The sequence below is a fragment of the Chiloscyllium plagiosum genome, unplaced genomic scaffold (genome assembly GCF_037043375.1).
Source record: "Chiloscyllium plagiosum isolate Xiang-an unplaced genomic scaffold, Cpla_swu_hap1 HiC_scaffold_2, whole genome shotgun sequence".
NCBI classification, from domain to species: domain Eukaryota; kingdom Metazoa; phylum Chordata; class Chondrichthyes; order Orectolobiformes; family Hemiscylliidae; genus Chiloscyllium; species Chiloscyllium plagiosum.
The window spans coordinates 63,787,087-63,812,568 of NW_028270140.1; the positions used below are offsets into that span (position 1 = coordinate 63,787,087).

The 25,482-nt window shown below is 43.8% G+C and overlaps 2 protein-coding genes across 5 annotated transcripts in view; one reads left to right on the forward strand and one right to left on the reverse strand.

The window, feature by feature from the left end:
- lrrc2 (leucine rich repeat containing 2) overlaps nt 1-11,998 on the reverse strand; it is an 89,247-nt gene extending 77,249 nt beyond the window's left edge. For 2 of the 4 annotated variants that reach the window (XM_043713612.2, XM_043713628.2), the window contains exon 1: nt 11,883-11,998. The gene's annotated coding sequence lies outside the window, so the exon portion shown is untranslated. The remainder of the gene's footprint in view (nt 1-11,882) is intronic. The other 2 variants (XM_043713621.2, XM_043713639.2) reach the window with 1 other exon arrangement.
- LOC122539312 (cryptic protein) overlaps nt 6,674-25,482 on the forward strand; it is a 36,488-nt gene continuing 17,679 nt past the window's right edge. Inside the window, exons 1-2 of the mRNA XM_043674015.2 lie at nt 6,674-6,740; nt 8,889-9,030. Of these exons, the coding sequence (XP_043529950.2) occupies nt 6,674-6,740; nt 8,889-9,030 (209 nt within the window). The remainder of the gene's footprint in view (nt 6,741-8,888; nt 9,031-25,482) is intronic.

Consider the following 25,482-nt stretch of genomic DNA (forward strand, 5'->3'; position numbering starts at 1 on the left):
TGAGCGGGAAAGATATAAAAAGGATCTAAGGGGCAACATTTTTATGCAGAGAGTGGTGTGTGTATGGAATGAGCTGCCAGAGGAAATGGTGAGGCCGGTACAATTACAACATTTAAAAGGCATCTAGATGGGTATATGAATAGAAAGGGTTTAGAGGGATATGGGCCAAGTGCCTGCAATTGGGACTAGATTAGATTAGAATATCTGGTTGGCATGGACGAGTTGGACTGAAGGATCTGTTTCCGTGCTGTACATTTCTAAGACTCAATGACTCTAAATGTTGGCTAGATTTCACTCTCCTAAATCTTAACCAATGAATCCCTGTATTAAATATGCTTGGCTGAATTAGGTTGAGGAGTGGATCAGCTTGTCTGTGATGTCATGCCATAGTTGCTAGCAAATTAAAGGTTTGATAAAAGCACAATAACGGTTTGTGCCACTTACAGGAATGGAGCTAACAACCTGTCAATGCTTTCAAGAGGTAAAATGGACTGGAAAATGTATGCTTTTATAAAAAGAGTGCTTGATCAAGTTTTCTTTAGTGACAGATAGCAATATTCCAAGGTAATAATCTATTCTTGGGGTGTAGAAGGCTCAAGTGTCAAAATGGAAAAAGCGTAAGCACTCCTCACATTCACAGTCATATTGAGATCATTCTTTAATTATACAACTTCATCTGGAAAGCCTCTGGATTTAATGCTTGGGAAAGCAATTGCTTGTATTGTATCATTTTGTGAAGCAGAGGAAAGGGATCAGACAGATTCATCCTCAACATAAGCCATTTTTCTTTTTAGATGCAAATGTAAATTATATATATTGCCAGCATTTTATAATCATTATGTCCCTGATTACGAATGAGGTAACCTGAGGGGTAGTTCTGATCTTATCGCGCAGGCAGCTAGTCATTACCCAGTCTTGGTTTTAGCAGAAAGTAAAATAATTAAAAGTGATTGATGCATTCCCAACCATTTTCCACATGATGGAGTTTGGAATATTGCACAATGCTGAGATGATTTCCATGGCCCAGCAATGTGGTGGAAGAAAAAGAGGTGAAAACCACAGATACAGATGACCTCACCAGTCACACACCAATCGAGAATGTCCAAGCATCATTCTATCTCACACCAATTCTGAAGATCCAACAAACCCGTCCTTTATTATCAGAACTTCTGTACAAAAGAAAATGGCAGTGATGGCTTTGGTCTGACATTGTTAAAATTATTCGTAAGTTTGGCAGTTAAGTATCCAGTTAAAAATTCAACTTATTTTTCTTAAGAATGGGTTCAGCATCATTCAGGAAAAGTGTAGGAAGCCAAGGATAGAGAAGTGGGAATTGAACAGAGAATTCTCTGTGACCAGAGAGTCAATGTCACACCTGTGGAGTGCATGGAGACAATCATTAAAGCATGTAGAGGAGACTGCATTGTAAACCAAAATATACAACATTTTGGGAGAACCACAAGTAAGCCACTGTCTCATCCAGCGGGAAGTGTTTGACACTTTGGGTAGTGGGATGGGTGTACTAAAAGGGCAGATGTTGCAATTGCCGGACAAGATGCTGAGGAAAAAAAGAGCAATTGATGGGGGTGATTGTGTGTGAGTGAGTGAGAGTGAGAGAGAGAGAGAGAGAGAGAGAAGATTCAGAAGGGTGTAGGATATGAACAAAGGAGGCCTTATCATCATTCTATGGGGAGGGGAAGGGTGAGGTCATAACTGTGGTCAATGGGACATTCAAGTTTAGCTGTAGATAGGTTACCTGAATGTAAAAGAGATATGCAAGTTAGAGGATCAATTAACAACCTTTACAGAATTGTGTAGCATAAATGAAAGCATACTGTCGAGTCATTGTGGATAGAGCTGGGAAATGTAGAGTCATTATGGATAGAGCTGAGAAATTCTAAGGATAGAAAGACCCTAATGGCAGTTATCTAAAGGCCCCAAAGCAGTAGTCTGGACGTAGGGTGTAAGTTGAACAAGGAGTTGAAATTGGCCTGACGCAAAGGTAACACTACAGTTGTTAAGGGGGATTTCAACGTGCGGGTAGACTGAGAGAATCAGGATGGCACTGGACCCCAAGAAAGGGAGTTTGTGGAATGCCTCCAAGATGGATTCTTAGAACAGCTTGTACTGGAACCTACCAGGGAGAAGGCAGTTCTGGATCTGGTGCTGTGCAATGAACCAGATTTGATCAGGGACCTCGAAGTAAAGGAGCCATTAGGAGGTAGTGACCATAGTATGATAAGTTTTAATCTGCAATTTGAAAGGGAGAATGGAAAATCAGAAGTGTCAGTGTTGCAGTTGAACAAAGGGAACTATGGAGTTATGAGGGAGGAGCTGGCCAAAGTTCATTGGTTCAATAGCCGAGCAGGGATGGCAGTGGAACAACAATGGCAGATATTTCTGGATATAATGCAGAAGGTGCAGGAACGGTTCATTCCAAAGAGGAAGAAAGATCCTAAGAGGAGGCAGGGATGGCCATGGCTGACGAGGGAAGTTAAGGACTGTATAAGGATAAAAGAGAAGTATAACATAGCAAAGATGAGTGGGAAGGCAGAGGACTGGGAAACTTTTAAACAGCAAAAAAGGATGACTAAAAAGGCAATACGTGGAGAAAAAAATGAGGTACGAAGACAAACTGGCCAAAAAATATAAAGGAGGATAGTAAAAGCTTTTTTAGGTATGTGAAAAGGAAAAAATGGATAAGACTAAAATTGGGCCCTAGAAGACAGAAATGGGCAAATTTATGATGGGGATCAAGGAAATGGCAGAAGAGTTGAATAGATACTTTGGCTCTGTCTTCACTGGGGAAGACACAAGCAATCTCCCAGATGTAATAGTGGCTGAAGGATCTAGGGTAATGGATGAACTGAAGGGAATTTATATTAGGCAGGAAATGGTGTTGGAGAGACTGCTAGGTCTAAAGGCTGATAAGTCACCGGGACCTAATGGGCTGCATCCCAGGGTACTTAAGGAGGTGGCTCTAGAAATCATGGATGCATTGGTAATCATTTTCCAATGTTCTATCAATTCAGGATCAGTTTCTGCGGATTGGAGGGTGGCTAATGTTGTCCCACTTTTCAAGAAGGGAGGGAGAGAGGAAACAGGGAATTATAGACCGGTTAGCCTGACGTCAGTGGTGGGAAAGATGCTAGAGTCAATTATGAAAGATGAAATTATGACTCATTTGCATAGCAGTAACTGGATAGGTCAGAGTGAGCAGATTTATGAAGGGGAAATTGTGCTTGACTAATCTTCTGGAATTTTTTTGAGGATGTAACAATGAAGACAGACAAGGGAGAGCCAGTGGATGCAGTGTACCTGGACTTTCAGAAAGCCTTTGATAAGGTCCCACACAGGAGATTAGTGAGCAAAGTTAGGGCACATGGTATTGGAGGCAAGGTTTTGACTTAGATTGAAAATTGGCTGACTGACAGGAAGCAAAGAATAGTGATAAACAGATGCCTTTCAGGATGGCAGGCAGTGACCAGTGGGGTACCACAACGTTCGATGCTGGGACCGCAGCTGTCTACAATATACATCAATGATATAGATGAAGGCATTAAAAGTAATAATGACAAATTTGCTAATGACACAAAGCTGGGTGGCAGGGTGAAATGTGAGGAGGATGTTATGAGAATACAGGGTGACTTGGACAGGCTAGATGATTGGACGGGTGCATGGCAGATGCAGTTTAATGTGGATAAATGTGGGGTCATCCACATTGGTGGCAAGAACAGGAAGGCAGATTACTATCTAAATGGAGTCAAGTTACGTAAAGGGGAAGTACAACGAGATCCAGGTGTTCTTCCACATCAGTCAATGAAAGCAAGCATGCAGGTACAGCAGGCAGTGAAGAAAGCTAATGGCATGCTGAACTTCATAACAAGGGCAATTGAGTATAGGAGCAAAGAGGTCGTTCTGCAGCTGTACAGGGCTCTGGTGAGACCACACCTGGAGTATTGTGTGCAGTTTTGGTCTCCAAATTTGAGGAAGGACATTCTGGCTATTGAGGGAGTGCAGCGTAGGTTCACAAGGTCAATTCCCGGAATGGCGGGACTAGCATATGTTGAAAGATTGGAGCAACTGGGCTTGTATACACTTGAGTTTAGAAGGATGAGAGGGGATCTGATTGAGATGTATAAAATTATCAATGAATTGGACACTCTGGAGGCAGGAAGCATGTTTCTGCTGATGGGTGAGTCCTGAACCAGAGGATACAGTTTAAAAATAAGGGGTAGGCCATTTAGAACAGAGTTAAGGAGAAATTTCTGCACCCAGAGAGTGGTGGGTGTATGGAATGCTCTGCCCCAGAAGGCAGTGGAGGCCCAGTCTCTGGATAATTTCAAGAAAGAGATGGATAGAGCTCTTAGAGATAGTGGAATCAAGGGTTATGGGGATAAGGCAGGAACAGGATACTGATTGTGGATGATCAGCCATGATCATAATGAATGGTGGTGCTGGCTCTAAGGGTCGAATGGCCTACTCCACCTATTGTCTATTGTCTAATTTTGCAGATTTTGTGATGTTGACTCATTTTGGAAAGCTATTCCATTCCCTATAATCCTATACATTTGACCCTTACTAGAAAATATCCAACACCTTTTGAAAAAGACAGTACTTCCACCACCAATTGCATATTTTCCAGAAAGTCAGGTGGTTAAAGATATAATTAGAGCCATTGTTTACATTCTTCCCTCAGCAGTTACTTATGGAGCAGTATGCGCCTCCTCACCCAAAATCAATTCCATTCTGTTCCTATATATGAAGCACCAGCTAATTTTCATCTTATGTACAGAATTAAATATCATAAATAGACAATGAGAAATACTGATGTAAATGTGCCATATATCAAAAACTAACAAACTGGACACACATGTGCCTCAGGATCACTCGGACGTTTCTCAGAACATTCTGACACAGTTCCAACTTACTTACAATATTACCCAGAATATATTAAATGGAGAGGTCCTGGCCTAACTCCTTGACAAATGCACAACTGCACCCTCTCCATCATCACTCACACTCACCACCACCCACATCACCAGGAAATAAGAACATGATACAGACGTTCTATTTGGGGTACCAGAATAAATGGGTTAATAGATCATTTTATACCTATGTGACACAAATAAAATGTCTTGGAGAAATGACCAATACACAACCACAGAAATAAAACATGACCATTCCAGCAAACTCCTAGCATTACAAAAATGGATGCCGATCCACCTGTTGGAGACTTGAAGTGGCTCAATAGACTGGACCTCGGTTTACCTACATAGAATTATTTTAGTAGGATCTGATGGTGGAGGAGCTCTGCCCTAACCCTTACATGTCTGAACAGACAAGAAGGGCTAATGTCAGGAACTACTAAGCTCTGAGGTTCTACAGTTCAGATCTACTTTGTTATCAATGTTACATATGTTCCGACATTCCTGTCACCCACACTGACTACCACCCATTTCCTGTCACTCACACTGATCACCACCCATCCACACTCTCATCACTCACACTGACTATCAACCACATCATCCTTCACTCCCTCTGACCACACCTACACCCCACGTCTGTTATAGTAAAATGGTAAAACCAATTCAATTCATACCTGCCTCTTCTCCATGACAACAATCTAAAGAACATTTTCCAAACCACGCTGTACTAACCAGCAGCAAGGTTAACAAGTAAAACATCATTAAGAGTGACTACTTAATGTTCCTGTGTTAATTAAGAATGGAAATATAAGAGCACATTTATTACTAAATTTATTGGTAGTCACTACAACCTGATGGCCATAATGATTTTAATTTCTAATTCTGTAATGAGAGTATTCTCTGCACTTTGTTTCATTGCCTAATTTATTTCACTTCATTATCAACTTACAGAAATTGAATATACATGTTAATACAGAAGTCTGTTTCTCTACAAGTATAATGATATTTTACATATAGATACACAAGCACAGATATGGAGCAGGTACTCCACTGTATAGCAGGAAGAATGTTCAGACTAATATATCCTAAGACTTTAGACTTTGATCTTCCTTGGATCACCAGGAAATAAGAACATAACACAGATGTTCTATCTTGTGTACCAGAATAAATGGGTTAATAAATCATTTTTATATCTAATATGACAAAAACAAAATGTCTTGGAGAAATGACCAATACACAACCACAGAAATAAAACATGACCATTCCAGAAAACTCCTAGCATTACAAAAATGGATGTTGATCCACCTGTTGGAGACTTGAAGAGGCTCAATAGACTGGATCTAGGCTTACCTATACAGGATTCTTTTAGTAGATCTGATTGTGGAGGAGCTCTGCCCTAAACCTTACATGTCTGAACAGATAAGAAGGATTAATGTCAGGAACTACTAAGCTTTGAGGTCCTGCAGTTCAGATTTACTTTGTTGTCAATGTTAAATATGTTGTTAGATACCTAACCCAAGGCTGTGGAGCTCACAACCCAGGGCAGGATTATCGCCTCACATCTCCGGATTTTTCTAAATAATTTCTAGGGCTGTCTTGGGAGTAGCTACTAGGAGTGAATTACTTGATATTCCCATGGCATAGTGTGTCCATGTGTGTCTCTGGGTGTATGTGTTTGTGTGTCATGTTTCTAGGTCCATGAATATAGGCAAGAACAGAGACTTTAACAAGCAGCTTTAAAAAGAATGGTGGCCACTGTGGATACTTCAGAAAGTCCAGTAAGAGGAACATTACGAAAGCTGCAGAATGATGGTAAGTGATGGGGGCCTCAATAAAGCCTATGAGAGAGGCCCCAATATCGGGTGGTAGAGGGTGTGGTCAAGTTAGGGCAGGGACCTGCAGCAGTGGGTCCCTCTATTGGACACAGGCTGCCAAAACAGGAACACCCATGAAGACCCACCATGGGTCTGCTAAAGTCAATTCATTCTTTCCTGCATTAGAGGGAGGGGAATGGAGTTCACATTCCAAATACACCGGTCTTCCTCATTAACCCCCATCCTGGTCATAGAGTAATAGAATCATAGAGATGTACTGCATGGAAACAGACTCTTCGGTCCAACCCGTCCATGCCGACCAGATATCCCAACACAATCTAGTCCAACCTGGCAGCACCCAGCCCATATCCCTCCAAACCCTTCCTATTCATATACCCATCCAAATGGCTCTTAAATGTTGCAATTGTACCAGCCTCCACCACTTTCTCTGGCAGCTCATTCCATACACGTACCACCCTCTGTATGAAAATGTTGCCCCTTAGTTCTCTTTTATATCTTTCCCCTCTCACCCTAAACCTATGCCCTCTAGTTCTGGACTCCCCGACCCCAGGGAAAACAGCTCCAGCCTGTTCAGCCTCTCCCTGTAGCTCAGATCCTCCAACGCTGGCAACAGCCTTGTAAATCTTTCTGAACCCTTTCAAGTTTCACAACATCTTTCCGATAGAAAGGAGACCAGAATTGCATGCAATATTCCAACAGTGGCCTAACCAATGTCCTGTACAGCCGCAACATGACCTCCCAACTCCTGTACTCAATACTCTGACCAATAAAGGAAAGCATATCAAACGCCTTCTTCACCATCCTATCTACCTGCGACTCCACTTTCAAGGAGCTATGAACCTGCACTCCAAGGTCTCTTTGTTTAGCAACAGTCCCTAGGACCTTACCATTAAGTGTATAAGTCCTGCTAAGATTTGCTTTCCCAAAATGCAGCACCTCGCATTTATCTGAATTAAACTCCATCTGCCACTTCTCAGCCCATTGGCCCATCTGGTCAAGATCCTGTTGTCATTTGAGGTAACCCTCATTCGCTGTCCACTACACCTCCAATTTTGGTGTCATCTGCAAACTTACTAACTGTGCCTCTTATGCTCCCATCCAAATCATTTATGTAAATGACAAAAAGTAAAGGACCCAGCACTGATCCTTGTGGCACTCCACTGGTCACAGGCCTCCAGTCTGAAAAACAACTGTCCACCACCACCCTCTGTCTTCTACCTTTGAGCCAGTTCTGTATCCAAATGGCTAGCTCTCGCTGTATTCTGTGAGATCTAACCTTGCTAATCAGTCTCCCATGTAAACCTTGTCGAACGCCTTTCTGAAGTCCATATGGATCACGTCTACTGCTCTGCCCTCATCAATCATCTTTGTTACTTCTTCAAAAAACTCAATCAAGTTTGTGAGACATGATTTCCCATGCACAAAGCCATGTTGACTATCCCTAATCAGTCCTTGCCTTTCCAAATACATGTACATCCTGTCCCTCAGGATTCTCTCCAACAACTTACCCACCACAGAGGTCAGGCTGACCGGTCTGTAGTTCCCTGGCTTGTCTTTACCGCCCTTCTTAAACAGTGGCATCACGTTTGCCAAACTCCAGTCTTCCGGCACCTCACTTGTGACTATCGATGATACAAATATCTCAGCAAGAGGCCCAGCAATCACTTCTCTAGCTTCCCACAGAGTTTTCGGGTGCACCTGATCAGGTCCTGGGGATTTATCCACTTTTAATCGTTTCAAGACATCCAGCACTTCCTCCTGTGTAATCTGGACATTTTTCAAGATGTCACCATCTATTTCCCTACAGTCTACATCTTCCATATCCTTTTCCACAGTAAACACTGATGCAAAATATTCATTTAGTATCTCCCCCATTTTCTGTGGCTCCACACAAAGGCCGCCTTGCTGATCTTTGAGGGGCCCTATTCTCTCCCTAGTTACCCTTTTTTCCTTAATATATTTGTAAAAACCTTTTCCATTTTCCTTAATTCTATTTGCCAATGCTATCTTATGTCCCCGTGAGAGTGAGGTAGACATTAAATTCTCCCCATGATCTTTGGTATGCCTAAAATGATGCCAAATTGTCTAAACGATCTGCTAACACTCAGTATTTGGCATCCAATAGGTATCGTACATGGTAAATTGATAGCACTGTGGTCTCTGAGTCAGCACCAAACTCTACTATTGAAAATTAATGACAAAATTGAGACAGAGGCTTCAGTGAAACATGGAGGAAATGCTGCTGTGCTGCAGATGGTGCCATTCAGGTGAGCCATTAAACCAAGGATGGAAAATATCTCATTGCAATTTTCAAAGGAGGGCACCAAAATTCTTCTATATTCTCTGGCCAGCTTTTATCATTGAACCAACGACGTCAAAACCAGATTAGCTGATTATTCATGTCATAGCTGTTCATGGTTCTCACAGTTTCTGAATTAGCTGACATTCCTTACTATATTGACGTTGAAACTTTATTGCTGGAACAGCACAGCAGGTCAGGCAGCATCCAGGGAACAGGAGATTCGACGTTTCGGGCACAGGCCCTTCTTCAGGAATGAGCAGAGAGTGTTCAGCAGGAGAAGATAAAAGGTAGGGAGGAGGGACTTGGAGGAGGGGCGTTGGAAATTTGATAGGTGGAAAGAGGTCAAGGTGAGGGTGATAGGTCGGAGTAGGATGGAGGCGGAGAGGTCAAGAAGAAGACTGCAGGTCAGGAAGGCGGTGCCGGGCTGGAGGGATCCGGCTGAGACAAGGTGGGGGGAGGGGGGATGAAGAAACTGGTGAAGTCCAAGTTCATCCCCTGCGGTTGGAGGGTTCCCAGTCGGAAGATAAGACGCTCCTCCTCCGACCGTCGGGTTGTTGTGGTTTGGCGGTGGATGAGTCCAATGACCTGCATATCCTCGGTGGAGTGGGAGGGGGAGTTGAAATGCTGTGCTACAGGTTGGTTGGGTTGGTTCGTCCGGGTGGCCCAGAGGTGCTCTCTGAATCGCTCCGCAAGTAGGCGGCCTGTCTCCCCAATATAGAGGAGGCCACACCGGCTGCAGCGGATGCAGTAGATGATGTGGGTGGAGGTGCAGGTGAATCTGTGGCGGATATGGAAGTTTCCTTTGGGGCCTTGGAGAGAAGTGAGGGGGGAGGTGTGGGCGCAAGTGTTGCACCTCCTGCGGTTGCAAGGGAAGGTGCCGGGAGTGGAGGTTGGGTCGGTGGGGTTGTGGATCTGACAAGGGAGTCGCGGAGGGAGTGGTCTCTACGGAAAGCTGATAGGGGAGGGGAGGGAAATATATCCTTGGTGCTGGGGTCTGTTTGGAGGTGGCGGAAGTGACGGCGGATGATGCGCTGTACATGGAGATTGGTGGGCTGGTAGGTGAGGACCAGTGGGGTTCTGTCCTGGTGGCGGTTGGAGGGGCGGGGCCCAAGGGCGGAGGAGCGGGAAGTGGAGGAGATGCGGTGGAGGGCACCGTCGACCACGTCGGGGGGGAAATTGCGGTCCTTGAAGAAGGAGGCCATCTGTGTTGTACGTATTTTGAACTGGTCCTCCTGGGAGCAGATGCGGCGGAGACGAAGGAATTGGGAGAATGGGATGGCGTTTTTACAGGGGGCAGGATGGGAGGAGGTGTAGTCCAGGTAGCTGTGGGAGTCGGTTGGTTTGTAGTAGATGTCCGTGTTGATTCGGTCGCCTGAGATAGAAACAGAAAGGTCTAGGAAGGGGAGGGAGGAGTCCGAGACTGTCCAGGTGAATTTGAGATCGGGGTGGAAGGTGTTAGTGTAGTGGATGAACTGTTCAACCTCCTCGTGGGAGCACGAGGTAGCGCCGATACAGTCATCAATGTAGCGAAGGAAAAGATGGGGGGTGGGCCAGTGTAGTTGCGGAAGATGGATTGTTCCACATACCCTACGAAGAGGCAGGCATAGCTGGGGCCCATGCGGGTGCCCATGGCGACTCCTTTTGTTTGGAGAAAGTGGGAGGATTGGAAAGAAAAGTTGTTCAGGGTGAGGACCAGTTCGGTCAGTCGAAGGAGGGTGTCGGTGGAAGGGTACTGGGTGGTACGGCGGGAAAGGAAGAAGCGGAGTGCTTTGAGTCCTTCGTGATGGGGGATGTAGGTGTACAGGGACTGGATGTCCATGGTGAAGATGAGGCGTTGGGGACTCATCCACCGCCAAACCACAACAACCCGACGGTCGGAGGAGGAGCGTCTTATCTTCCGACTGGGAACCCTCCAACCGCAGGGGATGAACTTGGACTTCACCAGTTTCTTCATCCCCCCTCCCCCCACCTTGTCTCAGCCGGATCCCTCCAGCCCGGCACCGCCTTTCTGACCTGCAGTCTTCTTCTTGACCTCTCCGCCTCCATCCTACTCCGACCTATCACCTTGACCTCTTTCCACCTATCAAATTTCCAACGCCCCTCCTCCAAGTCCCTCCTCCCTACCTTTTATCTTCTCCTGCTGAACACTCTCTGCTCATTCCTGAAGAAGGGCCTGTGCCCGAAACGTCGAATCTCCTGTTCCCTGGATGCTGCCTGACCTGCTGTGCTGTTCCAGCAATAAAGTTTCAACTTTGATCTCCAGCATCTGCAGACCTCACTTTCTCCTTACTATATTGACATCAATTGGAAAGTCAGATCTCGACTACTTGACAATATATTTCTTTCCTCTCGGGCATCAGATTTATACACATGTTCCACAATGATGCATGAACTCTTAGCCCAGTAGCCTAATGGAGATTAACACATTAAAAAAGTCAAACAAAGGGATTGGATACAAAATCTAACATTGCTGCCAGAATTGAATTCCTTCCCCTCAAACGTGTTCAGCAAACACATGCGAATCCAGAACAATCAAATTAACACAAGTTGTGGATTTTCCCAAATAGTTCTCTGTCACAGTCTTGCTTGATTCCAATTCAAGCTGATTTCAGTTCCATTGATATAACAGTTTATGTTAAACACAATTTAAACATAAGATTACCATCACTGGAGTTTCTTGGTGTCAAACTTTCAAATGAAGTATAATCCATTATGTTGAATTGTGTGAAGTAAATTGGATCATCTTGAGTTTCAAATCATAATTCAATGTGATCTTTGTCACCATCAGAAAATTAAAACATTATTCTTTTTACTCACCAAATTGAAAATGATGTTTTGCTTGCTGGTTGTTCCAGACTTAATCTGTTTTAGTCTAGATTTGGTTGGTACCTCGATGTTTATAGTTTCTCTGACAAGTGTCCCCTGCATGGTCAGAGTTGCCAAGCTCCAGTGTGACTCTACTCTTGGTTGCTGTAATATACTATTTTTGTATACTGTTGATATGATCTGCAAGCTGTACACCAGATACACGTGCTCTATGAAACATTCAAAACATGTGGATCAAAACAGAGAAGCTGAAAGGTCAAACAGCTAATAACACTCATGATTATAAAGCTAAGGAACAATTGTGCCATGCTGTGTTTTCTTGTCATACTGTATCTGAGGTTACTCAAACTGATGAAACTCTAATCTAGTTCCATTTCAGCTTTTGCTTACTAATTACACAGAATATGTTACTCAAACACTGTACCACCATGCATGACTTAAAGTGCAGGAAGTTATAGTGAAGTTAATGATAGCAATAGAGTCAAAGAAATGTACAGCATGGAAACCGACCCTTCAGTCCAACTTTTCCATGCTGACCAGATGTCCTAACCCAATCTAGTCCCATTTGCCAGTACTTGGCCCATATCACTCTAAACCCTTCCTATTCATATACCCATCCAGATGTCTTTTAAATGCTGTAATTGTACACAGCCTCCATCACTTTCCCTGGCAGCTCATTCCACACATGCACCACCCTCTGTGTGAAAAAGCTGCCCCTTAGGTCCCTTTTAAATTTGTCCCCCTCACCCTAAACCTATGCCCTCTAGTTCTAGACTCGTCTACCCCATGGCAAGACCTTGCCTATTTACCCTATCCACATCCCTCATGATTTTATAAACCTTCATAAGGGCACTCCGCATCCTCCACTGTAAGGAAAACAGCCCCAGCCTATTCAGCCTCTCCCTATTGCTCAAGCCCTCCAATCCTGGCAATATCCTTGTAAATCTTTTCTGAACCCTTTTAAGGTTAGTTTCCAATTATTTAAAAATGGACTATTCTGTCAGATTGATTTTACTGGTCAGTAAGCTGCTGCAGACAGGAGAGAGATATTTATGAGTAAAATGTTCCCCTGTCTTTGCTCCCTTGTAATACATTGCAAAATTACTCCATTAACGTGGCTTGCGTCAGGAGTCCAGGCAAAGATGTCCAACTTACATCAGCACTGCTTTTATTGTACCTGATAAGTAAATCAAAACCATAAACTCAGTCAGGCATTTTCCAGTTTCAGATGTAATCAATTAACTATAGTCATGTAATTTTTAAGTGTCTTAAAATGTGCTGATGTCTCAAAGGTGATTTTAAAAAAATAAACAAATTGATGCTCCTCCACAGAACTTCAATTTAATCACTGTCCACAGTCCTTTAAACATAAGTATGCAGAAAAAGTAATAATAATGAAGCACCTTCATAACAATATTTTTTAAAAATGCAGTCAGGATTGAGTAATATTTTGTGAATACACTAGGTACTCAAAATCAAACAGGAAAGTTCTAAACACTAATTATGCTGTATTACATATTAATCAGTTTGATGTATATCTTGAATATCTGTCCTTATCTCAGAGGAATTGAGGGATTACTCCAGTTCTTTGAATTATCTCAGCAAATAAAAGATTTTCACATTTATGCTCTCCAGATTCTGGAAGCTTCTGCAAAGTATTAGCCAAATAGCTCTCTGGCTCTGCTCACATCAAGCAGAATGTCATAGATCTGTAAAGAGGCTAACCTAATCTACCACAGCAATCTAACCATTGAGCACGACACATTATAATGAGGATGTGGCTTCATTTTGGCAGAATTAGAAACGTAATAAAGAAAAAATGAATCCAAATTCGCACATAGACAGATACATAGGAACATCACCACCTGCAAGTTCCCCTCCAAGCAATCACACACTGACTTAGAAATATATTGCTCCCTCGGTGTCAATGATCTCATGAAAGAATATAATGTCCTAATCGATTGTGCAAAAGGGAAATTGATTTGGTCCAGACAAGACGGTCGGAAGACTGAGATTGGGAAACTTACAAGTCACCTTGAAACTATTAAAGTGGCTCCTGTCACCAGCAGGGACTGGAACCTCGAAAAGGGAGAATATGGAGCCATCTGCGCCTCTTCCCCAGAGCCTGGACAGAAACAAAGTTAGATACAGGTCTAGTGAACATAAACCTGATAAGGATTCCCAGACCGGAGCATAAGCCCCACCGGCAAAACCCAATAAAACCCGAAGCAGAACAAGCAGTTGTGAAGATAGTACAAGGACTAATCAGACATGGAATCCTGAAAGAAACCGCAAGTACAACTAATTCCCCAACATGGCCAGTAATAAAGCCTGACAGGAGCTACAGGCTCACCATTGATTATACAAGACTAAATAAGGTCGCCCCAAATTGCATCCCATTGTAGCAGACCCCTCCATCATTTTAAATGGTTTGGCTCCCAAGCACAAGATTTTTACTGTTTTAGACAAAGCCAATGGGTTCTAGTCTATCCCATTACACCTTGAATCCCAGAACAAATTCACTTTTACAGTAAGGTGCTGGTTGGCAAGTAGAATTAAGGAGAATCCAAAGGGTTTTTACAAATACATTAAGGACAAAAGGGTAACTAGGGAGAGAATAGGGCCCCTCAAATATCAGCAAGGAGGCTTTTGTGTGGAGCCATAGAAAATGGGGGAGATACTAAATGAGTATTTTGCATCAGTATTTACTGTGGAAAAGGATATGGAAGATATAGACTGTAGGGAAATAAATGGTGACATCTTGCAAAATGCCCAGATTACACAGGAGGAAGTGCTGGATGTCTTGAAACGGGTAAAGATGGATAAATCAACAGGACCTGATCAGGTGTACCCGAGAACTCTGCGGGAAACTAGAAAGTGATTGCTGGGCCTCTTGCTGAGATATTTGTATCATGGATAGTCACAGGTGAGGTACCGGATGATTGGAAGTTGGCAAACATGGTGCCACTGTTTAAGAAAGTTGGTAAGAACAAGCCAGGGAACTATAGACCAGTGAGCCTGACATCGGTGGTGGGTGAGTTGTTGGAAGGAATCCTGAGGGACAGGATGTACACGTATTTGGAAAGGCAAGAACTGATTAGGGATAGCCAACATGGCTTTGTGCATGGGAAATCATGTCTCACAAACTTGATTGAGGTTTTTGAAGAAGTAACAAAGAGGATTGATGAGGGCAGAGCGGTAGGTGTGATCTATATGGACTTCAGTAAGGTGTTCGACAAGGTTCCCCATGGGAGACTGATTAGCAAGGTTAGATCTCACGGAATACAGGGAGAACTAGCCATTTGGATACAGAACTGGCTCAAAGGTAGAAGACAGAGGGTGGTGGTGGAGGGTTGTTTTTCAGACTGGAGGCCTGTGACCAGTGGAGTGCCACAAGGATCGGTGCTGGGTCCTCTACTTTTTGTCATTTACATAAATGATTTGGATGTGAGCAAAAGAGGTACAGTTAGTAAGTTTGCAGATGACACCAAAATTGAAAGTGTAGTGCACAGTGAAGAGGGTTACCTCAAATTAAAACAGGATCTGGACTAGATGGGCCAATGGGCTGAGAAGTGGCAGATGGAGTTTAATTCAGATAAATGCGAGGTGCTGCATTTTGGGAAAGCAAATCTTAGCAGGACTTATACACTTAATGGTAAGGTCCTAGGGAGTGTTGCTGAACAAAGAGACCTTGGAGTGCAGGTTCATAGTTCCTTGAAAGTGGAGTTGCAGGTAGATAGGATAGTGAGGAAACCTTTGGTATGTTTTCTTTTATTGGTCAGAGTGTTGAGTACAGGAGTTAGGAGGTCATGTTGCGGCTGAACAGGACATTGGTTAGGCAACTGTTGAAATATTGCGTGCAATTCTGGTCTCCTTCCTATTGGAAAGATGTTGTGAAACTTGAAAGGGTTCAGAAAGATTTACAAAGATGTTGCCAGCGTTGGAGGATTTGAGGTATAGGGAGAGGCTGAACAGGCTGGGGCTGTTTTCCCTGGAGCATCAGAGGCTGAGGGGTGACATTATAGAGGTTTACAAAATTATGAGGGGCATGGATAGGGTAAATAGGCAAAGTCTTTTCCCTGGGATCGGGGAGTCCAGAACAAGAGGTCATAGGTTTAGGGTGAGAGGGGAAAGATCTAAAAGAGACCTAAGGGGCAACTTTTTCATGCAGAGGTGGTACAGGTATGGAATGAGCTGCCAGAGGATGTGGTGGAGGCTGGTACAATTACAACATTTAAGAGGCCTGTCACAAGCGTTCCACAACAGCCCCACTATTTTTCACAGGTTGATGAGCAACATCCTAAAGAGAGTAGATTTACCAGAAGGTCGCACTGCCCTCCAATATGTAGATGATATCCTAATTACCTCAAAGTCCGAGTCAGGACACCAGGAAGCTTTAGGGCTACTTACGCAGGGATTGGTAACCACAGGGTTAAAAGTCAGCCCCACAAAGGCACAGGCAAAAATGAAGACTGCAGATGCTGGAAATCAAAGTCTAGATTAGAGTGGTGCTGGAAAAGCGCAGCAGGTCAGGCAGTATCCGAGGATCAGGAAAATCAACGTTTCGGGCAAAAGCTCTTCATCAGGAATGAAGATGGGGTGGGTGCCCCTCCAGATCAACTCTGACCAAGTTTTACAGGAAAACCATGAAGAACCAATTGCTCGGCATCAGACAAAAATTCCACATCTCCTATCACCCCTAGAGCTCAGGTAGGATAGAGAGAATGAATAAAATGCTCAAAAATACATTAGCTAAGGCTATGCAAGCCTCAGGCAGAACATGGGCTGAAGTGCTGCCAACCATACTAATGAGTTTAAGAGCCACCACAAATCAGACAACCAGGCTAACACCTTATACATTAATGACCGGGCAAGCAATGCAATTGCCAGAGACAATAATCACAGGTAACACCAATGTGGGTCCACTAAAACACAAAATTCGGTGATACGTTATAGAATTAAGCACCCATTTGAAAGGGATGCAGAAATCTGTAATTGACAAACAGGACAAAAAGGACAGGGCAGGGGAACTCGAAATCTTCCCTGAGGTCCCAGCAGCAGGAAACCGTATCCTAGTGTGAGCATTGCCTGACAAAGCAGCCTTTTCCCCAAAATGGAATGGGCCATATGACATGATAGTAAATGGGGACACTCGTGCCTGCTGAGACATTAAAGGAAAAGGCACATAGAAGCATTGGACCCAACTAAAGCCTGTCTGTGGTCAGCAAAGCTTTGGAAAGAATCCTGAGGGATAGGATTTATGACTATTTGGCAAAGCATAGCATGATTAAAGGCAGTCAGCATGGCTTTGTGAGGGGCAGGTCATGTCTCACAAATCTTATTGAGTTATTTGAGGAGATGACAAGACAGGTTGACAAAGGCCGAGCAGTGGATGTGGTGTATATGGACTTCAGCAAGGCATTTGATAAGGTTCCCCATGGAAGGCTCATTTATAGTCAGGAAGTGTGGGATACAGGGAGATTTGGCTATCTGGATTCAGAATTGGTTGGCTGACAGAAGGTAGAGAGTGATTGTAGATGGAAAGTATTCTCCCTGGTGGCCTGTGTTGAGTGGGTTCCCACAGAGGTCTGTTTTTGGGCCTCTGCTCTTTATAGTTTTTATAAATGACTTGGATGAGGAGGTTGAGGGTTGGGTTAAATTTGCAGATGACAAGAAGGTTGGAGGTGCCATCGATAGTATCGAGGGCTTTTGCAGGCTGCAGTGTGACACAGATAGGATGCAGAGCTGGACTGAGAAATGGCAGATGGAGTTCAACCTGGATAAATGCGAAGTGATGCATTTTGGAAGGCCGAACCCGAATGCTGAATATAGAATTAAGGACAGGATTCTTGGCAGTGTGGAGGAACAGAGGGATCTTGGTATGCAAGTACATAAATCCCGCAAAGTTGCCACCCAAGTTAATAGAGTTGTTAAGAAAGCATATGGTGTTTTGGTTTTTATTAACAGGGGGATTGAGTTTAAGAGCCTCGCGGTTTTGCTACAGCTCTACAAGTCCTTGGTGAGATGACACTTGGAATATTGTGTCCAATTCTGGTCACCCCACTATAGGAAAAATACAGAGGGTGCAAAGAAGGTTTACCAGGATGCTGCCTGGACTGAAGGGCTTGCCTTATGAAGAGTGTTTGACTAAGCTCGGACTTTTCTCTCTGGAGAGGAGGAAGCAAGGTGACCTGATCGAGGTATACAACTAATGAGAGAAATGGATAGAGTCAATAGCCAGAGACTTTTCCCCAGGACAGTATTGACTAGCACGAAGGGTCATAGTTTTAAGATATTAGGAGAAAGGTATAGAGGGGATGTCAGAGGAAGGTTCTTTATGCAGAGAGTTGTGAATGCATGATGGTTGCCATGCCAGCGGTGGTGGTGGAAGCAGAGTCATTAGAGACGTTTAAGCGACTGCTGGACATGCACATGGATAGCAGTGAGTTAAGGGGTGCATGGGTTAAGTTATTTTATTTTGCATTAGGATTAACCCTCGGCACAACATCGTGGACCAAAGGGCCTGTTCTGTGCTGTACTTTACTATGTTCTAAGTTCTATGTTCTAAAACTGTTTAAAGACTCCTGTGAATAAAATAATGTCATTGACCATTGCCCACGTGCAAGTAGCAAAGGTGGACAAGACAATCATCCTGGGGAGAATACCGAAAACACAACAGAACAAGGCACGACTGTACCTCCTAACAGGAACAAAGACTTTAACCGTTAACTCTATTTTAACTGCAACATGTATATACCTATTTGTATTTAATTGTATTAAAGTGTCACAACTGTTGAGAGCATGCCAGGTTTTGAGAATAACTTCTTCTATAAAATCCACCTCAGCTTGCATGGGAACTGAACTGTCTGCTATCGGCTGGTGCGATCGGTGGAATCCCTATTTGTGGCCACCCTGGTGTCGACTCCTCATGACCTGTATACAGTAGACAACTTGGGAGCGCCATGTAAAGGGCAGATAGAGAAATACAAGCAGGGACTTCAGGGTATATGTGTGCATGGGGCCGGGTCCCCCAGCCTAGGGAAGGGAAGACCCATTTAAAACCCAATAATTACTCACTCTGTTTCACAGGACAGGGGATGGGGATGCATTTATGCCCTGGTTTCCAAAAATGACTCATGCATCCAGACTCAGTGCACGTATCAGCACTGTACGATCATTAGGCGACAGTTTACCTGCACCTGCAGCAAGCAGGCATGCTTGAATGTCACCGTTGGATGGGATTTGTTTTCCTATTTAAGGGGATTTACGCGACAGATACCCCAGACCTCACAAACCTGTTTGCAGTAGGGTCAATTGCGCCCCTTACTGTACCATGCCCCAGTGGGAGACATATTCAGAAGGATAGTGACCCACTCCATCAGTCAGGAGTTCTGTGCTGACTGGCAGTCCCCCACCATTTTGGGGTCTTCACTGGGATATGGACTTCTGAGATCTCTATCTTTGGAGGGCGCAGCAAGAGTCATCAACGCTAAAAACCAAAATTATCTTGTATGTGGCCAGACTATCCTATGCAACAGTATCTTGAAAGCTCTGGAAGCAATTAATAGAGAGCTGGCTGAACTCAGGCTCTACACACAGCGCTGGAACTGACAAAGACTGTCTAGATTAGAGTGGTGCTGGAAAAGCACAACAGGTTAGGCAGCATCCGAGGAGCAGGAAAATCGACATTTCGGGCAAAAGCCCTTCATCAGGAATGAAGCTGTATTGAAACTATCAACGATTTGCAATGATTGTCATAAACAAACCATGTTACAAAGACAATAATCTGATCACTGAACTATTGTATCACAAGATGTATAAAAATTTCTTGACATGTGCTCCGAGTCGAGAGAAGACTTGCAGCTTACCACTGTGCTTTGGTGTCTTTCTCTTCTCGGAGCTCCGGTATTTCCTTGTACAATAAACTCTATCATTGAACCCTGACTCTGACTCCGAGACTGGTGATTTTCCCCACAACACCACCACCAAGAGAAACTAAGGATGGGCAGTAAATGCTGGCTCATCTAATATTCAAAAACTCTAGACATCCAATTACAGTGAAGCTTTAGAAAGTTATGGACATGGAAGTTATATCTGTTATAAGAAAATAAAGCAGCTGGTTTCACATAAGAGGATCCCAAATAACCATGAAAGGAAGAAATGTACAAACCAGTTAGAGGCAGGGTTGAAGATTGAGAGATTAGGATAATGGGAGGAAATGCTGTCAGATAAGTATCCCAACATCTTCCTTTCTCCTTTGGATTTTCGCAGGGGTGTGTTGGCAGGGACAGAAAAGGAAGTAAAGTATTTAGGGATGCAGTTGAGAGAACTACTGTGCCTGCAATAGCAATTAGCAATTAGTAGGCAGGTTACATGCAGTGTTTAGAATATGGTAAATGCAAAAGGGATATTACTGAGGAAATGCGACATAAAGCAAGAAAGTTGGCAATCTCAGTATCAGCCATAGGCACAGGCTTGCAATCACAGAAGCGGCACATAATTATTATTAATGCTCATGATTTTGTAGGCAAACCCCTGCAGGAGTGCAGTGAAATTTCACCCTGGGTTATGTGCTGAAACGTCTGCAGTGAGATTTGACACCTTATGACTCAGACGAGAGTGCTACCACTACAACTACCACTGCCGCAGCTAACACCTATCTCTAATAGCTTTTGATCAATATTTACACTTAAATATGTTAATACTGGTTGATTTTGGTAGAAAAAGGACAAAGCCTACTTTAATTCACAATATTAGTTCAGTAATATCAATCAATAAAGTCTAGAGAACTGGATTGTTCTATGTTGGATTCAGATATTTCTACATGTGTAATGTACCTCTCCTCCTAATGCTTCCATTGAGTGCTGACATAAGTCATCCACCACAGCAGGTGCACTTGAGGACAGGCTGGTCTTGCAGCCATGTCCATGACAATCTGACTGGTAGTCAGCCAGTGTCATTCAGTCAACTATTGAGATGACACTTTAACTCTGTGCTACCCAAAGAAATAAAAGCCTTTTTGATTTACAAAAAGCATAACGTGCCCAGTGGGAAAGTAGCACAGTCCAATTTACACCCCACTCAATTTCACTAAAGTCAAAATAAATAAAATTCAGTTTATTGAATCACTCCAAAAAAATGTCAAAGTTCTTTTGCCTGAAACAAAATGTTTTGACCATGTGAAATACTGAGAGTCTATCAATTGTAAAAATTAGAAATAGAAGTCATAAAGACCCTTCTACCATTTTGCATCACAACACTGAGTTACTTTGTTCTGTGAAGGCCCGTGCGTATAATGCACCAGTTCTGCTCCTTGTACAACCATGACGTTGATGTACTAAATGGCACACATGGATTGCTGCCCATCTGAGCACTGAGATCTACACACTCAGGTACTATAGTCTGAGCCTGAAGCCAGGGATCTCATGAGCTGTGAGCATCCACTACAGATAGAGATCAGGATGCCCCTGACTATATTGCAGCTGAAGCTGAGACTATGGCTAGCAGACTCTCCATCATGAGTCAATCTGGCAGGAAGTGTAAGGGAAATACTCACCTCTTCCACAACAGAAATGATAGTCTCCCAAGTCCTGTGTAAATAAAAGCCTTTTTGATTTACAAAAAGCATAACGTGCCCAGTGGGAAAGTAGCACAGTCCAATTTACACCCCACTCAATTTCACTAAAGTCAAAATAAATAAAATTCAGTTTATTGAATCACTCCAAAAAAATGTCAAAGTTCTTTTGCCTGAAAGAACTTATTGCTGTGTTGGAGCTTGACTGCTCCTTGCTTCTTGCCAGTGAGTGGAGGTTATCTGGCAGCTGTCAAAGCATCATGAATCCACACAGTTTATGTGCATTAACCCCAAAGACATCGTTAAAAATCACACAACACCAGGTTATAGTCAACAGGTTTATTTGGAAGAACTAGCTTTCGGAGCGCTGCTCCTTGGGCTTCCAATTATAGTCTATAGCCTAGCGTTGTGCGACTTTTAACTTTGTACACCCCAGTCCAACACCAGCACCTCCAAATCATGACTACCTAAAGACATCCTTATCTCAATCCCTGCAGCAAGAGCTAGACTGTGAGTCATCTTCCAGGAAGACCGAACACAGGTCCTCATCAATTATCCTGACTGTAGCTCGTTTGTACCTAATGACTCACTAATTGCTGATCCTGACTTTGTGCCAGCTTCTACGTTTGCACAGTATTGGAGTGATGCAGATACCTTAGATAAGTTCACACTGACTGCACATCTGTGATCACCCCAATAAAATTTGCACAATACCAACTGATCTGGTTTAACCAATCTCCTGAACCAATCCTTCTCATATGGTTCATCAGGGCCATCGCGGTGTATGTGTGCTGTGCAGCATATCTCCAGCAAGAAAATCGGTGTTAATAGGATCAGCATGGTTGCTTGCTTCCAGGGCGAGTGAATCGCTCACTGAAATTATCGCTCTCTGGCTTAATCACCACTCATAGACATACATCAGGGGTCGTGGGTCATATTTTACAGCCTGCACTGGTAAATCTTCCCTTTGAATTGCCTGCAAGCCTGTCGGAGTACTGAACAAGTCCAACCCCAATCTCTCTATGAGATCCTGACCCATCAGATTTAAAGGACAAAATTCTGATAACAAGAAGGAGAATTGGAATGTTTCCCCGTTACTGGTTTTGCACAATAGGGGTGCGGAAAATCTCTCCCACACCACGACTCCTGATGCACCCATTGTGTTCAGGAACCTTTCACTCATCTTTATTTGCGTTGATTGTCTAAACTGGCTTAATTAAAAGACAGAGTATGTTGCCCCTGTATCTACCGAAAAGGTAATTGGTGTACCTTCCACATATAACATTGAGGTAGGCATCGACGTATACACGTCATTGTGATACTGAACATACTGTCCACACTTCACAATCTCAGTGCTCAACATAGAGGTGGGACATGTCTCAGTGCCCATAAGGTTAGTAGAAGAGATTAGCATAAGCGAGTCTTCATTGCCAAGCATAAAGGAAAGAGGCTTACCTATCCCTTGTGGGCTGCCCACCTCCACTTCAGCCTTCCCCTGTCAGTCACCCTGACGCTCAGCCTCCAGGGCCAATTGAGGCTGTCTGTGTGGGCACTGTCTCACCCAGTGGTCCATTGCTCTGCAAACAACGCACCCGCCAGATGTACCTCTGCCCGCACTTCTCCCGTGACCTCTTCCTCTTCCGCGACCTACACCTCTGCCTCTCTCTCTTCCTGCAGCACCTCCCTCCAACGGCTGGGTGACCATTTGCATCATAGTAAGCTGAGCTTTATCTGCTTGCTGTTCCATGTTTAGTTTACACTTATCCTTCTCTTGGATAAGCAAATTTTCAGCATGTATCACATGTTGTTCTATCAAATTTAGCTTTCCCGTGTCTCAGGTAATACATGTGTCTTTTAACTTTTTCGCTATTTCATCCTTCATTCCATTGATGAAGCTGTTCCTCAGGTGTGCTTCATACAGCATGATTTCTGCCATCGTTATGTTGTCGGGTGGTCTCAGTCAACTATGGGCATTATGGACTTCAGTGAGGCGCGTAAGGTACCAGGACACTGTCTCACCTTCTTGTTGTTTACACATTGCAGTTTTGGTCATGTTCATTCGTACTGGGTGTACCTCCCTACAGGCAGTTGCCAGCACTGCCACAAAAGCATTAAAGTCTCCGTTCTGTTCCGCTTGTGGGTTGGCTACTCTGGCATGAATGTTTGTGACTGGCCAGTTATACTTGATTTTGGTGACATCGGCACCCAGTTTTCATCTCATCTCATGTGATGTGTGACGGAACTCAGTACAGAACTTTGTCACTTCTTCGGCGAACTTATTACCTCTAACCTCGTGTGGGTCAGGCAATTGCCCTTAGACACTTTCCAGATCCATCATAGTCCATGGTCGGTGGACCAACACTGGATGCCCTTCTGGACCTGCAACTTCAACCATTGGGGCTTGCAAAACTACCTGGTTAGATGATTGTACGCCAGTTCCCTCATGACCCGACTCATCATCCACGCGAACAGGATCTGGATGCCTTTCCATCTTGGAGTGGTCATCCTACTTTTGGGCTTCTTGCTTCAATTGGCTGCGGGTATGGCGTGCTATCAGTGATTCAGCAGACCCTGAGGCGGTGACCGCTGACGTGGAACTTTTGCCAGGCGGATCTCGTAGGGGGGCTGTAGGTCTCGGAGGGCAGTCATCAAGGTCAGGATCTGAAACAGACTTAAGACACTGTACAGCTTTGTTAGGTTGTTTTCCACGCGCGTCTGCATGTGCGCTGGTGTTTGTATGTGTATTTGATCTATCCTTTACTTGAGATTTCCTTTCTCTGATATCAGCCCCAAACTTCCACATGTTTTAAGCACTCCAATTCACCGGTTCTATTTTTCCCTTCCTTTTCTCCTTCTCTCTCTCCTCCAACCTCAACCTCAATATTTCCAACTGCCTTTTACTAAAACTTCCTTCTTCCGGAAAACCACATTCCTTGATCCACAATTCTAGCTGCTTTACAGACTCTGTGCCATAATTATTTAGCATGTATTGCATTTTTGGTTGGCCATTCCAAGTCCTGTGTGGACTCTCCTTTTGTTTGCTTTGGCTGGAGCCCGTTTTTAGTGTAACTGGAAAAGTGTTCAGCTCTCTCTCTCTCTCGCGGTACCGTTATCTTTTCCCTTTGACCTGCTTTCTTACCTCCGGAGGTCCCCTCTTGCATTGGGCGCATCCACCTCAATGCCTTGGTTTTCATAAATCAAGAAACCACGTACCCGGTATGTCTTTGGCGAGTCCAACTCAGCCAGTGGTGGCTCCAAGTCTTAAACCACCCCTAAACTCGCTATCTCTTAAGCATTCTGGAGACGGTAATCCTTTCCCTTGAGTTTTGCTCAAATACCAGGTAAGAGTCTACTGAACCCTTTTCCTGATTCATTTATTCTCCTAGAATGAGTCTGTATGTAAGAATAATTAAGCTACAACGCTTACCCCGACCCTATTTGATTCGGCACCGGGGCAATCCACAGATTCCCAGGCCTCTCATGCAAAAGGGCCACTTCAGTGCTAGAGATGAAGTGAAAGACCTTTAAGGCGCTGGCGCCTATGCCTGCTGGGAATCTTCAGAATCCCACCCAGTCGCGGGATCCTGGGACGAGCCCCCAGTTTACTGTCATGGAAATTAAATTGACTCGACTCAACTGTTAGCAAGAGCAAAGAAAAGAGCTTTAATTAAATTCTGCAGAATTTGACGCAATACATTCAGCCAGATGCCTCAATGTAAGGGGTACTTAAGCATAATTCAGATACTCGTCTTATACTGTTTCTTATCACGCTCTCAAGGGCAAAGACTGGGAAAACTCAAGTTGTTATTCTGTCATCCCCTGGCCGTGGACATAACAGTTCTTCAGCTTTCGCTGAATTCGACTGTCGCATGGTCAAGTTGAATGTTTACAAAGTTCAAACAGAGACAAGCTGGCTGCAAACCTCATCAAAGTATTGTTTACAAAGCTCAGCACAGCATTAAATTTTAGAAAAGCATTCTCTATCAAATTTCACAGTAAATGTAAAGTTCCTTAAAT